The 15228-nt window shown below is 32.2% G+C and overlaps 2 protein-coding genes across 2 annotated transcripts; both read left to right on the forward strand.

Annotated features, from left to right (window-relative positions):
• Positions 1–1976: 1976 nt before the first annotated feature.
• On the forward strand, positions 1977–4384 carry LOC120092183 (40S ribosomal protein S2-4-like). The gene is made up of 2 exons (XM_039050416.1): positions 1977–2753; positions 3998–4384. The coding sequence occupies exons 1-2, from the start codon at positions 2106–2108 to the stop codon at positions 4157–4159; spliced, it is 810 nt and encodes a 269-aa protein (XP_038906344.1). The 5' UTR covers positions 1977–2105; the 3' UTR covers positions 4160–4384.
• A 6848-nt stretch (positions 4385–11232) lies between these two features.
• On the forward strand, positions 11233–15015 carry LOC120091026 (probable glycosyltransferase STELLO2). Its single transcript, XM_039048813.1, has 3 exons — positions 11233–13288; positions 13884–14010; positions 14272–15015. Exons 1-3 carry the CDS (start codon positions 11601–11603, stop codon positions 14737–14739), a joined length of 2283 nt encoding a protein of 760 aa, XP_038904741.1. The 5' UTR covers positions 11233–11600; the 3' UTR covers positions 14740–15015.
• Positions 15016–15228: the final 213 nt, after the last annotated feature.

Consider the following 15228-nt stretch of genomic DNA (forward strand, 5'->3'; position numbering starts at 1 on the left):
ACATAATCTCGGGGGTAAAATAGTATAGAGCCGTTATTACAAACAACCTATGAAGGGTCAACTTGCTGATTATGGTTAAATCATGTAGACATAATATATCTACAGTGAGGGGAGTACAACTATAAGCTTTAATGGAGTGACCCATTAGTTAACGAATGAGGATTAATTTGGTCTAATGAGTTTAGCCAATTAATCTCGGATCATTGGAGCCCATGATCTGTAGGTCCGCGAGGTCCCCCTACTAGCTCGTAACGGACTAGCTCTAATATAGCGTGATAAGTTAATTTGAATCGTTCAAATTAGAATTAAGGGAATTAGTAATTATATGAGATATAATTACATTTTTAATTTGAGAATTAAAAGGAATAGGAGAATTTATATATTTAAATATGATTTAAATATATAAAGATGGATATGTGTTAAAATTAATTTAATATTTGATATTAAATTAATTAAGTTTTATTTAATAATTAATTTATGAAATTAATTAAATTTTCATTTTTAAAATCAAAATAAATTTTATAAAATCAAATTTTGATTTTTAGATAAAATTGAAAAATTAGAAAACAAAACACACAAAATGGAAAAGGAAGTTTTTCCATTATCCATCACCTAAGTAGCTCACTCAAATGGCATTATCTTGGCCTTGTATTCTCCAAGCATGAGCTGCAACTCATGCAACTTTTTTCTTTGTATGCTGGTCTGCAATATAATGAAGAGATTGGAGTGAAGATCAGACATGCAATCTATAGAGATTTTGAGAGAAAATTTGGTTTGAAGAAAGAGTTCTTCAATTAGTTTTTTGCAGTGAGCATTTCTCCTTCTACCCTTGATTCAAGCTTGTTTTGAGTCTCACAGCTCAATCTAGAGCACCAAGAGAATAGTGGAGTAGATCTTGAGGTGGTCTACAATAAGATTTGGAGAAGATAGCAGCTGGTGAAGGAGCTTTGAAGAAGTTCTACAAGAGGTATGTCTTGAAACTCACTTGTTTCTACAAAAGCATGCTTTATATTTTGCCAACATTAGTGAATTTGAGTATTTAGATGATCCTTGTGCTTCCGTTGTTGTTGATACAATCCAACAAAACTTGTTTGAGATAGTGTGCTAATTATGAAAAACCCGGGCCAATTACACTAGTGTGCCACGAGATTAGGGCTTGGTCATGCTCTGTATAAGTTCTCGGGCCACATTTACCCCAAGATCGTGTAACTCAATGGTCATCCACCCAATCTCAAGACACATTCAAACGATCTCAGTCTCACTTCATCGAATATCGGTCGAGATTCAAACAGATTTCAATCGAAATAGGATGAAGTATTCAGGAAATCATCAATAACAGACAATATACACAAAAAGAGACTATATATTGAAAGAAAGATAATATCCAACCTAGATTTCTCATATATTTCATATAGACTCTAAAACCCTAGTCAAACTCTAGTTTAAGATGAAATAATAGACTAAACGAAGGAAATATTGAATATCTCTACAATAAGGAAGCTTCAGGATGCAATAACCATGGAGAGGAAAATTTCAAAGCAAAATCAGGGATAACTCGGACGAGGTGAGAAGTTGAAATGATTTCAGTGTATATGGAAGGTTTTTAAAGTAAGGGTATTTTCATTCTTTCAAACAACTGGATAATTTGAATTCATAACGTTTCAAATCCAATCTGAGGCTCGATCTCATCCGAGAAGGCTCGAGAAAAACCATTCTAATGAGTATTCAGAAAGCATGCTATTTTTGGGATTATTTTGAACAATTTTTTAAAAATGAATGATGTTCATGTTCATTATTTATGAAATTATTTTATTTTTTACCAATGAAAATTAATCCAAGAAATAGATTAAAAAGAAAAAATAGTTACTTATAAACATTAATTTACACAAGTATTTTGTAATCAAAATCGGTCGGGTTACCAAATTATAACTCCGGCCCACCAAAAACCGCCCAATCCAAAACTCTAGCTATCTCAGAAGCCCTAGCTCCCCTTCCCTCACAATCTTCTCATATAAGTTCCTCTCTCCGTCAATCATCTCAGATTCTTGTCCAACGCCTCATATTTCCTGTTGCATCTCTTCCTCTTTTATCCCCTTTACCTGAACATGGCGGAGCGCGGCGGATTTGGACGAGGCTTCGGCGGCAGAGGCCGTGGCGGAGGTGACCGCGGACGTGGAGGTCGCCGCCGTGCCGGTCGACGCGACGAAGAAGAGAAATGGGTTCCAGTCACTAAGCTAGGCCGTCTCGTGAAAGAGGGAAAGATCCAGTCCTTGGAGCAGATCTATCTCCATTCTCTCCCCATTAAGGAGCATCAGATCGTTGATACCCTTATTGGCCCTAGCCTCAAGGACGAGGTTATGAAGATTATGCCAGTCCAGAAGCAGACCCGTGCCGGACAAAGGACCCGTTTCAAGGCGTTCGTCGTCGTCGGCGATGGTAATGGCCATGTGGGTTTGGGAGTTAAGTGTAGCAAAGAAGTTGCTACAGCGATTCGTGGTTCGATTATTTTGGCTAAGTTGTCTGTGATCCCTGTGAGAAGAGGGTATTGGGGTAACAAGATTGGTAAGCCACATACAGTGCCGTGTAAAGTTACTGGAAAATGTGGATCCGTTACCGTCCGGATGGTTCCGGCGCCGCGAGGAGCTGGTATTGTGGCGGCTAGAGTGCCCAAAAAGGTCTTGCAGTTTGCTGGGATTGAGGACGTGTTTACATCTTCTAGGGGATCAACTAAAACTCTTGGAAACTTCGTTAAGGTTTGACCTAACTTGAATGGTTACTCTATTCCATTTAGTTAAGATTTTGGCTTTGTTCTACGGGTAATATATTGATTTTGATTTTTGGTGTGCTTTACCATTATGAATAGTAACAATTAGTTGTTCAATTGCTGTATCTGTCCTAGCCCGTTCGTTTGGAAAGCTTGATCAGGATGGAAATGAGCCTTAGGAAATGTAGTTTAAAGTATTGGATTTGTTTTCAGTTCAGATAATCAAATTTAATCCTGTTACATCCTTGAGTATTTTTCACCAACTTCAAAGCATGCTAATTAGAGGAGTTGGCTAAGTTTTGATGTAGCGTGTGCTGTTTTCTACCTTCAAAGTTGTCCACCAGTACTGAAATGTTTCTATTGACTTGCATTATTATGTTATGTTGCATTCATTGTTACATTGTCTAAGAACTTACATTTTTTTGTCCTTCATGAAGATGAACTGTGAAATTCACTCTCTGCTATATATATATATATACACACACACATACATATATATATACACACACATACATACATATTATAGTGGCATGATTTTGTGTGATATTATCATAAATTTAAGTACTAGTTTAACAAGGACTAAGTGAATTTTTGAAAGTTGAGAGATCAAAACAAAATTTAGAAGAAGAAAATAGTTAGGGGCTATATTATTTTTGGCTGAATTGCAAATTTGGTCCTTATGTTTTGGAGACAGTTAGAATTTAGTCCGTATGTTTTTAAAAGTTTGTGAATTTAGTCCTTTTGGTTTGATAGAACCTTATAAGTAATCCTTATGGTTTGATGAAATATTTCTAAATAGTCCTAATCCATATTTTATCAAATCATATGGACTAAATTCTACTTTTTTTTTTCCAGCCTCAAGGACCGAATTTGTAATTTAACCTTAATTTTAAGAAGTTTAGGGGGACTATTTTATCCTTAAGAATTTGATGATAAATTTCATTTTAGATGGGATGTTTGACTTGAATTTCAGGATCGGTCGTTTTGGACTTTTTATACAGTAATCTTGTTTGGCTGTATGTAGTTGCTGTTCATTTATCTACTATCACACAATGTTGTATCATTGTTGGTTGCTCATGACAGTGAAATCCTATTTCCATTTAGAAAGTGCTCCTTGGTTTTTGGTCTCAATTCATATTGATTTGTAGCTATTTTCTTGTTGGTAATAGGATCTGTATTGCTTATGAGTCGTATTTTGTGGGTCTTATTTCTTCCCCTTTTTTGCCATTTCAGGCAACATTTGACTGCCTACTGAAAACGTACGGCTTCTTAACACCTGAATTTTGGAGGGAGACACGCTTCACTAAATCCCCATTCCAAGAGCACACAGATTTATTGGCCAAACCCACTGTCAAGGCATTGTTGTTGGAAGATCCTGACAGGGTTACTGCTTGAACTTAGTTTATACATCTTTCTTTTCTTCTTTCAATTATGGGGATATGTTAACCTTTCTTATATGAGAAAGGTTCCATATTATTTTCTTCCCGTGTTGAGCTATGTTACTTCGAAGGGTACTTTTGCCTTTTGCCTTTTGCCTTTTCACAAATTTTGAATTTTGACTGTAATTTAGTCACCACCTTTTGATGCTGTTTAGAATTTTTTTACTATTTTGTTTTTTCTTATGGTCCCCTCATAAATTTCTTTTTGTTGCGCATATGCTTTTGTGGGTTTTTGGTTGCAGTTAAGATTACATAAATGATGTAGTTAAATTAGGAAGGGAGATTATCAAGTTTTATCCCAATTGTGCAATTTTTACTGTTGAAATATATCTTTCATTGACAATAGTTTTTGAACAAATGAGTCGTTTTCTCATGTTTTAGTCTGTGCAATGGTGATTTGAACTTTATTATTAGTGGTGAGTTTAGGAAGATTTGTCTGATACATTTGTGCTTGAATGTTGTGCCCTAGTTCGCCTTTTGGGATTTGATTTCAATTGAATTTTTATACGCTTTCTTTCTTTCTGATGTGGTTTCATCTCCCTGAGCTTGTGGTGAAGCAGGAATACTTGATATTTGTGCCGCTTTGATGTTTGATCGAACTTTTTTGAACATTTTTTCTGTCAAAGTTTATCGATTTGTAATGAAAATTGGTATAATCAAAATGGGATTGATTGATAGATCAGTCGTAATGAACCTTGATTGCAAACATAATTGAATCGTTTCTAATCATGTTTACTTAAACTTATAAATGTGACAAATTTATAATTTTTAAAATGGTAATAGTAACAATATTTACATTTTGCTTGTCAATCAATTTGCATTTTTTTTATTACAAGGGTCTTGGTCTCAATTTAGTTTTTCTGATTTTTTTTTAATAAAATATTTTGTTAGACATAATTATAATTTCAACGATTTATTAGGCATAAAATTGAAACTTTAAAATCTAAAAGATGTGTTTTAAAGATATAGACTAGATAGTTATAAATTTAAAAATCCAGGGACTTATTAAATAATTTTTTATGTAATATATCGAAATTTTTTTGTTTCGAAAATTATAATAATTTTTTATGTAATATTTAAATAGATACAAATTATTTTCATGGGGTAAATTTATATTTAAGTTTATTTTTTAAAATTTGAGAAATATATGTTTGGCAAAATAAGGAAAGAGAATTCTTATATTTTTTTAAATCGATAGTATTACATAATCGAAACCTATTGAATGGTTAAAATCTGTACTTTTCAGCTTGGTTTATTTTAATATATGTAATTGTATTTATTTATATATTGAATTTAACCACCCTAACTTTTCAACTACACCAGAACAATCAAATATTTTAATAGAAATTTTAGTTATTATTGTTTTCACTACGAAATGCATATTAATATAAAAAAAAATTAATGGCTAATACATTTGATTTTGAATACCTCATTTGAAGTAAAAGAAAAAAAAAGAAAAATCAAGTAAAACCGATGTTTATTAATTTTTACGTAGATTGGTCAAAATATCTTTTAACCGTTAAAATATATTTCAACTATGGCTCTACTTTGTAAAATTTCATTTTTTATTCTTTTCTTTGAAATTATTAAAAAAATTTGTTAAACTAAAGGGTAAAAATGGACGTGATAGCTTTTATGTAAAAATTAGTAGATGCAAAGTGTTGTTAACATTCAATTATATAGAAAATTGAGTCGTGATTAACATTTATTTCATCCCAAAAGATATCGTGAAACTCATTTATATAATCAATTTTTGTACATCAATTATCTCGTCAATTTACATGAATAATGTTATAAATGATATCACATACTTTCAAATTTGTCTCAATTTCCATCCGATTTCAATGGAAAAGAAACTTTTCAAATATATTGTTGAAACAAAGTTCACATTTCAAAGATAAAAATGAAAATTTCTAAAGTTTAGGGACATAATTGAAACTTGCTCCAAATTCGAAAGTATTATAAAAACCAACAAATAGATAGGGTCAAGTTTACAAAACCGTAGTGAAAATTGGTGTAATCAGAACAAGATTTCATTGTTGGATGAATTGTAATAGACCTGAATCACAAATGTAATTTGATTGCTTTTGATCGCATTTATCTTAAATTATGAATTTGTCACATTTTATTGTTATTGTTACTGTTATCGTTACTACTTGACCCTAACAATAATAGTAACTATAATAGTGACAATAACGGTAACAATAAATGTGGCTCCCACGTAATTTTCAACCGTAATCCAATTCAGCACGCTTCATTCCTCAATTAGATTACTCGATTTGATTCGAATTTCAAGACAAGTCCCACATCTCATTATGATTATGGAAAACAGATAAACAACAACAAGAATAACTGGAGTCCACTTTTTACATTACTATTAATGGATTACCGTCTAAACGTGGTCTAACTTTAAAATGTTTTAACTAGAAAAGAAGAAAAATATCAACAAATGTTATCTTAAAAGAGAAGGCAAGTTTGTTATAAATTATCCCTCACAAGTCATAGAAGTAAACTTGTTGATTACGTTTGAGTTTCACTTTCACATGACAATGACTTCCCAACAACTCCTCCCTTTGCCTCTTTGGCCCTCCAAATCTTTCTCATCCGACAGACACAAACTCAATACCTCTCTACTTCCAAAGGATGTCTCCAACCAATGCCTACCAATGTTCCATTGACTGCCCCATAACTCGAAAACCCGTACCGATTCGATTCGGAAGAGTATAGTTTGCACTTAGTTGACATTTTCAACTATTATAACCTACAATCAGCTACAGTGTAATTATTTTAATTTTTTTTTATTATAATGTTTATTTATTGTTGCTCATCGTTATTTGTTACAGTGTTTATTATTTCCTAACTAGATTACAATAGTTTACATCCAAAATACAAACTATTATAACCTACAGACTATTATAATAACTACAAACTATAATAACCAACTCAATACTCCATATACCCTCTTAAAGTTTCCAATCGTCTTACTAGATATGTTTTCATTTGAATATATGCCACATTTTTTAAGATCTAGTAGAGAGTAGAGATAAGTTTTTTTTAGTACAATAGGAATTGAGAGATTTGAATCATTTTTGGCCGAGAGTAGATAAGTTAGCACTAAAGAAATGTGTCGCAAAAGAAAACTATCAATATTAGATATATTATTCAATCGTGTATTGAGAAATTTGACCATATAATAGGAGTCATATAAAAAATATTAGGATAAATATCAATTTATTCCTTACTTTAAGATTGTAACAATTAAAACTTTGAACTAATAATTGTATTAATTTGAACCCTGAATTTTTATAAGTGTATTAATTTACTATAGATAATTTTCAAAGATAATTACATTGAATGATTCAAATTGATTGACTTATAAAAATTTAGACGTTCAATTGACTCAAATTATTAAGTTTCATAGGATATTGGTCGAATAAAATTTAGAGAAAGTACAAATTGATACAATTATAAAAATTTAGGGATATAAATGGATATTTTCCAAAAATTAGAGTATAGAAACTACTATTTCAACCTATATTTTTAAACCAAAATTATGTTTTGAAATTTTTGTTTACATTTCAATTTTAATGAGCTCTTGTTGTATTTTAATCATTTTAATCATTTTAAATATTAACATTCAGCCATGATTCTTGTCATTACTTTACATTATTTAATAGAAATTTTAGAATAAGATGGTTTTTGTGTAAATAAATTTATATAATTAGATAATATTTCTTTTATTATAAAATGTAAATATTCTTGTGATTTTTCTATTTATAAGAATTTCTTAGTGGACATTAATTTAAAATCATATGAAATAGATTTATTATTAAGATTTGAAACCGTCCGAACTTTTGATAAATTCAAATGTTTGAATATCTATTCTAATGTTTCATAAATAATTAGTGAAAAATTAAAATGATTAAACTAAAATAAACAAGATAAAAAGATAATTAGACTTAAAATATGACCTTTTACTATGTAATAAATAAAGAGTTAGATGTTAGTTGAAAATTGAAATAATTAGTTGGTGAAGAAAAGTTAGAGAACTAAAAACAAATCTAAAATATAAAAAAGTTGCTGTTTGAGGGAAGTACCACATGCATTGAGAATAACCAAATCAGGTGTATATATAAATATGCTAACCAACTAATTCAACCATAAGATAATAATATTTAGGCTTAATATTTATTTCCTTTTTTTTAACTTTAAAATATTTTGTCCCAACCTTTTATTTTAAAATATATATGTATAAAATATAATATAAATAGATCTAAAGTATTTGAACCACAAACTTTTTAATAGTCAATACGTATGAATGTCAATCGAACTAAGTTCTTGGTCAATTTAAAATATTTTTATAAATATAATAAAAGAGGTTGAATAGAATATTTAAAAGTTTAAACGAGAAAAAGAAATTAATTAAATTAATAATCACGATAATCGTTATTAAATTATAAATTTAGTCAGTGTCCTTAACTTTGAAATTTTGAATTATGTCTCTCTTAACTTTTGGTTCTGATCATAGCAAGTTCTTTATATTAACACCAATTATTTAGATGTTGAAGTGACAAGTTGATTTGACACGAAATGACAACACAAAGTTAATAAGCCAAAGTTATTGTTGGTTTTTTAATTAAATCTATATGTAATTTTTCTATTTATTTTAATCAAGTCAAATTATAAAAACTAAGAAATAATAATTTTAAAAAATTCGTATTTATATTTAAAATTTAGATAAGAATTCAACTATTATACTTAATAAATATATAAACTATTATAAAAAAAAATTAGAGAAAAAAGACATAATTTTCAAAAAGAAAAAGGAAATATTTACCAAAGGGGCCTAGTTGGTCTCTTTTTTCCCGAACAAGGTACTATTTGGTCTTGAGTTTTAAGTCGTAGTTTTTATATAGTTATTGGGTTTCAAAATATTGTATTTTTAATTTTTAATTTTCATTTCCTTTTCATTTGGTCCCAAGTATATAAAATGTTACTTGTTTCCTCCAAGTTTCAATCATTTGTATTTTTACATCTAATATTTCACTAAAGCTCACTTTTATGGTTTGCTTGGAATACATGTTTAAGTGTTTAATTTAAAAAATAAGCAATTTTGGAATAAATTGGAATGTTTGACAACCATTCGAAATAACTCTTCAAGTGTATTTTAATCAGTTTTTATCAAAAGTGTTTAAATAAATATGAGTTTTTTGAAAACCATTTTTCTCTTAAGTCAATCCAAATGGGTCATTAGTCTTTTTGGTGTTATCTTTTATTCTAATTATTTGATATAAAATAATTAATTCTTTTAGGGGCTTTTGTTTCACGGAGTTGGAGAGGAGTGAACAACTCTACTTCTTATTTTGTTCAACAAGTTTATAGTCTCCACGACTAAAAAATATTAATTTTATATCTTATTAAGTCTTTACATCGTGAGCTTCAAAAGTTCACAACTTTTCCGACTTCACAACTCAACTTCTTACCCAAACGTTTCTTAACATCTGAAAATTAGAGATTAAGTGAAAACTAGACTCAAAATATAGAGATCAAAAGATTTTTTTTTTTTTTAAATTTAGTTTTTAATAACAAATGTGAAGCATGAAAATTTAAATTCCCAACTTTAATAAATGAATAAATGTCAATCAACTATACTCATATGGGTACTTTAATTTTTTTGGCTTCCTTGCCCTAATTTTGTCCCCTTTTCTATTTCCTAATGTCACATAATGCCAAATGATCATAAATGACTCTAATTAACATGTCTATTCATATTGAATGACTTATTAAAATCAAACTCTAATAAAAACAATAATGGTAACAATAACTAAATCTACCATTTTTTTTTTATGACAAACAAGGAATAAAGCAATCACATCAACTACTTTTCACATCTAAAAGGAAGGATATTATCGAGAAAAACCTCTTTCCAGATCAAAGAACAACAAAGAGAGAATGTCAAAGCAACAATAACATGAGCATTTTTATCTGCTCTCTAGAAAAGTTACAATAGAGAGAGAGAATTATTAACAAGGTTCCCAACAAAAATAATATCCTCGATGAAGACCATGATTTCTGCTATCAAGGACTTTATTCTGGATAGGAGATTAATCACATTCAATGCATCCGTTGTTGGAACTAAATCTGCAATTGAAACTTTTAAGTTTGAAAAAAATAAATAGATACCGGCTTATAACTTCACACACGGAAAAGACAAGTGATTTTTTTTAATTATAAATTTGGCCTATGTAGTTTTGACATAATGTCAAATAGATCTCTAAAATTTTATAAACTTCAATTTAGACCTTTTGATTTAGGTTTAGTTTAAATATGGCTTGAATAATTTTAAGATTTGTTGGATTCTACCATTTGTTTATTTCAATGTGAGTGAAGATTCAATCCTCTAACTTTTTTGTCAAAACTAAACACCTTAACTAGTTGAATAGTATTTTGATTGACTTGTTTCTACACTTATTTAAATCTCAGAGATCAATAAAATTATTCCTCAACTATCTCCTATGTCTCATCTTCCGAGAACTCTACTATTTCTAAATAGGGGTAAACATTAGTCGGTTGGAGTTAGTTTTTCGACCAAACTGCCACTGAAATGGCCATGGTTGATTAAGATTTAGTAAAAATTCAAAACGACCTTGACCATCGAGGAGTAAAAGTCGGTCGGTTTGGTTGGTTTTATTATTATTATTTGTTTGAAATTTTCCGATTTGGAAAATTTCCAAATTGACACCTTTTTTCTTCGACCGATCACTTTGACCGACCACTTCGATTGATCGATCGACTCAATTTTTTAGTCTATCAAGCTCACCCCTATTTCCAACCTAGTAAACTTGGAATTTCCTATAGAAATCGTGTCAATATAGTAACGACAGGAACAATTTGTGAGGTTTGATTAACTTAGAGGGTCAAATTGAAAAAATTAGTATTATAAGGACCAAATAGAAATTTTTGGAAAGGTGTTAAAGTAACAAAATTTGCAATTTCGTCCCTTATTTGTCTGAAAATAAAAGATGAGGACTCAAGTGGAGTGTGAGAGACTTGAGAGTCCCTTCCCACCAAACTAGAAAGAAAGCAGAGTTGTTAGAATTGAAGTTGAAGAAATCCGCTATATGCTTGTCGGCAACCACTGCTTTCAAAATACAACACATAGACAATTCGAATTTCCATTACAGATTGTCCTCAGCTCAGCAACAATCGCTCCTTCGATCACTTTCCTTTCTTCTCCATAGAAGAAGAAGACGAAGAAGAAGAAGAAATCTCATTTCTAGATCTTCAATTTCCACCTGCAACTCACTTTTCAATCCACGGAAGCCATTGAAGAGCTCTCTGATAATCCAGGAAGAACAGAGTACTGTGTGGCCGGGGTTCTCAATTTTGCGGATCCAATGTTGGTCCAAGAACGTTCAACGCCTAAATCCCCCAAAACCCAGATCAGAACTCTGCCTACTCTCCATTCGCATCGCTTTTCCGAGTCTAAAAGCCTTGATTTCTCAACTTGGTTATCCGACAACGTCTACAGAGTAGTGACGATTTTGCTCCTGATCGTTACCGTCGCCGCCGTATTTTTCCTCCGCAATGTCGGGGATAGCGCCGCCCTTCTTTGCTTCCAATCGCAGACAGCGGCTTTAGAGAAGATTCAATTCCCTAAAATTGATTGGAATTCGATCGCGTCGATCCCAGCCAATTCTTATACGGAATTTCGCTCCGAGCAATGGATCGTCGTCTCGGTGTCTAATTATCCCAGTGATTCACTGCGGAAGCTAGTGAAAATGAAGGGTTGGCAGGTGTTGGCGATAGGCAATTCATTGACGCCGGCGGATTGGGCTCTTAAAGGTGCGATTTATCTTTCCTTAGAAGAACAGTCTAAATTAGGGTTTCGTGTGGTTGAATTCCTTCCATATGATTCTTTCGTGAGGAAAACTGTTGGGTATCTCTTTGCCATTCAACATGGCGCGAAGAAGATCTTCGATGTGGATGATCGAGGGGAGGTGATTGGTGGAGATTTAGGCAAACATTTCGATGTAGAATTGGTGGGAGAGGGAGCGAGGCAGGAGATCATATTACAGTATAGCCATGAAAACCCCAATAGAACTGTTGTTAATCCTTACATTCATTTTGGGCAAAGATCAGTTTGGCCTAGGGGCTTGCCACTGGAAAATGTGGGTGAAATTGCTCATGAAGAATTTTATACTGAAATTTTTGGGGGAAAGCAGTTCATTCAACAGGGAATTTCCAATGGTCTTCCTGATGTTGATTCGGTATTTTACTTCACTCGAAAATCTGGATTGGAAGCTTTTGATATTAGATTTGATGAACGTGCTCCAAAAGTGGCATTGCCACAGGGTATGATGGTTCCTATTAACTCCTTCAATACACTTTATCATACCTCAGCCTTCTGGGCTTTAATGCTTCCTGTTTCCATTAGCACAATGGCTTCTGATATCTTGAGAGGATACTGGGGCCAGAGGCTCCTGTGGGAAATTGGTGGTTATGTTGTAGTTTATCCTCCAACCGTTCACCGATACGATAAGATTGAAGCATACCCATTTTCAGAAGAAAGAGATCTACATGTGAATGTGGGTCGTTTAGTTAAGTTTTTGAATTCATGGAGATCAAGTAAACATAGGCTGTTTGAGAAGATTTTGGAGTTGAGTTTTGTAATGGCAGAGGAAGGGTTTTGGACTGAGATGGATGTGAAATTTACAGCAGCTTGGCTGCAAGATTTAATTGCTGTTGGGTACCAGCAGCCAAGGCTAATGTCTCTGGAATTGGATCGTCCACGAGCAACTATTGGTCATGGGGATCGGAAGGAGTTTGTTCCACAGAAATTACCGTCCATACACCTTGGGGTTGAGGAAACTGGGACGGTGAGTTATGAGATAGGGAACTTGATCAGATGGAGAAAGTTTTTTGGAAATGTTGTGCTCATCATGTTTTGTAACGGCCCTGTTGAACGAACTGCCCTGGAGTGGAGGTTGCTATATGGGAGGATATTCAAGACGGTGATAATTCTTTCAGAGACCAAAAATTCAGATCTTGTAGTGGAAGAAGGCAGATTGGACCATGCATACAAGTAAGTCACTTTCTCAAAAACATGATTGACAAGTTTGTTTGAGTTTAATGCCTACGTAAATTCTAATTTGGTTGACAGACTATATTGTGAGTTCTCCTGTGTGTTGGTTTGTAGAATAGAAATCCATTCAGTTTTGCCATTAATTATTACTTTTTCTTTTGGTATATAAAAGAATATTTCTTCTCATGCTGCCTAGAATATAAAGGTAAATTATAAGTGTTCCACGAATATGATAACATTGTAAGGTTTCCGAGTTCAGAACTAAGCTTTTAGTTTGCGTTAAAAAAATTGAACTCATTGAAAAAGTTGTTGATAGCTTTATTTTCTTCCTTGATGATTGTCATTCGGCATTAGGATTGAAACTGTATACGTTGAGACGAGTTTATTATCAATCACAACATTTCAATTGAGAATCATTGCTGCACAACTTTCAATTTTTATTGTTGCAAACTTGGAATGGTTGGCTGTCATAGAATGAGAATGCGTTCTGTTTCATCCTGCATTCTCAAATAGTCTTCTGCTAGCTACTCACTCCAGTTAATTAAGCTTTCGAAATTATATTTTCTTCTAAATATTTTGTTACATATGTTCATAGGTACCTGCCGAAAGTTTTTGATACATATAGTGGCGCAGAAGGGTTTTTATTCCTGCAAGACGATACAATTCTTAACTATTGGAATCTGCTACAAGCGGACAAATCAAAACTCTGGATAACTGATAAGGTAACTTGAGCTATATTCAGCTGAACTATTGTTTAGCAGTGTCCTTTATTTGCAATTTTTGTCTTTAAGACGTCACCAACTTACTCTTTTTCGCGAGGTTGAAATTTTGGGTGGTAAATTAGTAGAAAATAGGAAAGAAAAAAACACGGGGAAATGTCTTTTAACACACTAAACAAAAATTAACTGCTTGAATGCTTGTTGATCCTAGTGAAAAAATATTTAGCTCTCTCTCTAGTCTCTCATTATATCCTATGAAATCAGGTACCCAAATCTTGGACTACTGTGTCAGTTGAAAGCTCAGATTGGTTTACGAAACAATCAAACATGGTAAAGAAGATAGTTAGCATGATGCCAGTTCATTTCCAAGTGAGTCATAAACAATCTGTAGCAAGTGAGAATAGTCTCACGATATGCAGTTCTGAGGTCTTTTACATTCCTCGACGCTTTGTAGCAGACTTTCTTGACCTTCATGGTTTAGTGGGTGATCTAGAAGTCCATCACAAGGTTGCAATCCCCTTGTTCTTTACGGCAATGGATTCGGTTCAAAACTTTGATCCAGTATTGAGTACAATGAATTACAGAGAAAAACCACCTGCTACAAATTCGTCAACTATGTACTCTGTTCATGTTCCTGCTGTTCACCCATGGAATGTGTCAAGTGAACAAGATTTCATCAAGTTGGTCAGAATAATGGCAGAAGGTGATCCACTTCTAGCAGAGTTAGTTTGAGAGGATAAAAGAAAAAAGAAAAGAGACTTTGATACCTTGGGAGTTAGGGGGAAACATGTATACTAAGCAAACTGTTATACCAAACTGCTATTTTTCTTCTCTTTTTGCTTCAGAGTGAAGAAAAATTCATTTCATTGATCCATCCCCCCTCCCCAACACTTTTTTGTAGAGTTTGTGTGTTCTCACCATTTGTTGTAAGAAAGAAATTGTATTCAACTAGTTCTTTTGTTCCATAAGTATATGAACAGGAAATTGTATTGGTTGCACATTGATGCAGATAGGTCTCTCAGTCTGCTCTGTAATGTTCTCATTTTTAGGTTATTGTTTTTCATTTTTAAAGAAAAATGAAGAAAATATATACTTTTTTTTTTTTTAATTTCTTCCTCTTTTGAAAAAAATATTTTGAGGTCATTATAATTTTTTATTTTTTATTTTTTATTTTTTTTTTGAATAAGAGGAATAAGAGCCGGCGGTAAGTGAAGAAATTCC

This window comes from Benincasa hispida, chromosome 11 (genome assembly GCF_009727055.1).
Source record: "Benincasa hispida cultivar B227 chromosome 11, ASM972705v1, whole genome shotgun sequence".
In the NCBI taxonomy this organism is placed as follows: domain Eukaryota; kingdom Viridiplantae; phylum Streptophyta; class Magnoliopsida; order Cucurbitales; family Cucurbitaceae; genus Benincasa; species Benincasa hispida.

Excerpts from the sequence above, each read along its gene's own strand:
- LOC120092183 (XM_039050416.1), top strand. The coding sequence starts at position 2,106 with ATGGCGGAGCGCGGCGGATTTGGACGAGGCTTCGGCGGCAGAGGCCGT. Across the intron at positions 2,754-3,997 it reads CTCTTGGAAACTTCGTTAAG|GCAACATTTGACTGCCTACT; the intron begins GTTTGACCTAAC and ends TTGCCATTTCAG.
- LOC120091026 (XM_039048813.1), top strand. The coding sequence starts at position 11,601 with ATGTTGGTCCAAGAACGTTCAACGCCTAAATCCCCCAAAACCCAGATC. Across the intron at positions 13,289-13,883 it reads AGATTGGACCATGCATACAA|GTACCTGCCGAAAGTTTTTG; the intron begins GTAAGTCACTTT and ends ATATGTTCATAG. Across the intron at positions 14,011-14,271 it reads AACTCTGGATAACTGATAAG|GTACCCAAATCTTGGACTAC; the intron begins GTAACTTGAGCT and ends CTATGAAATCAG.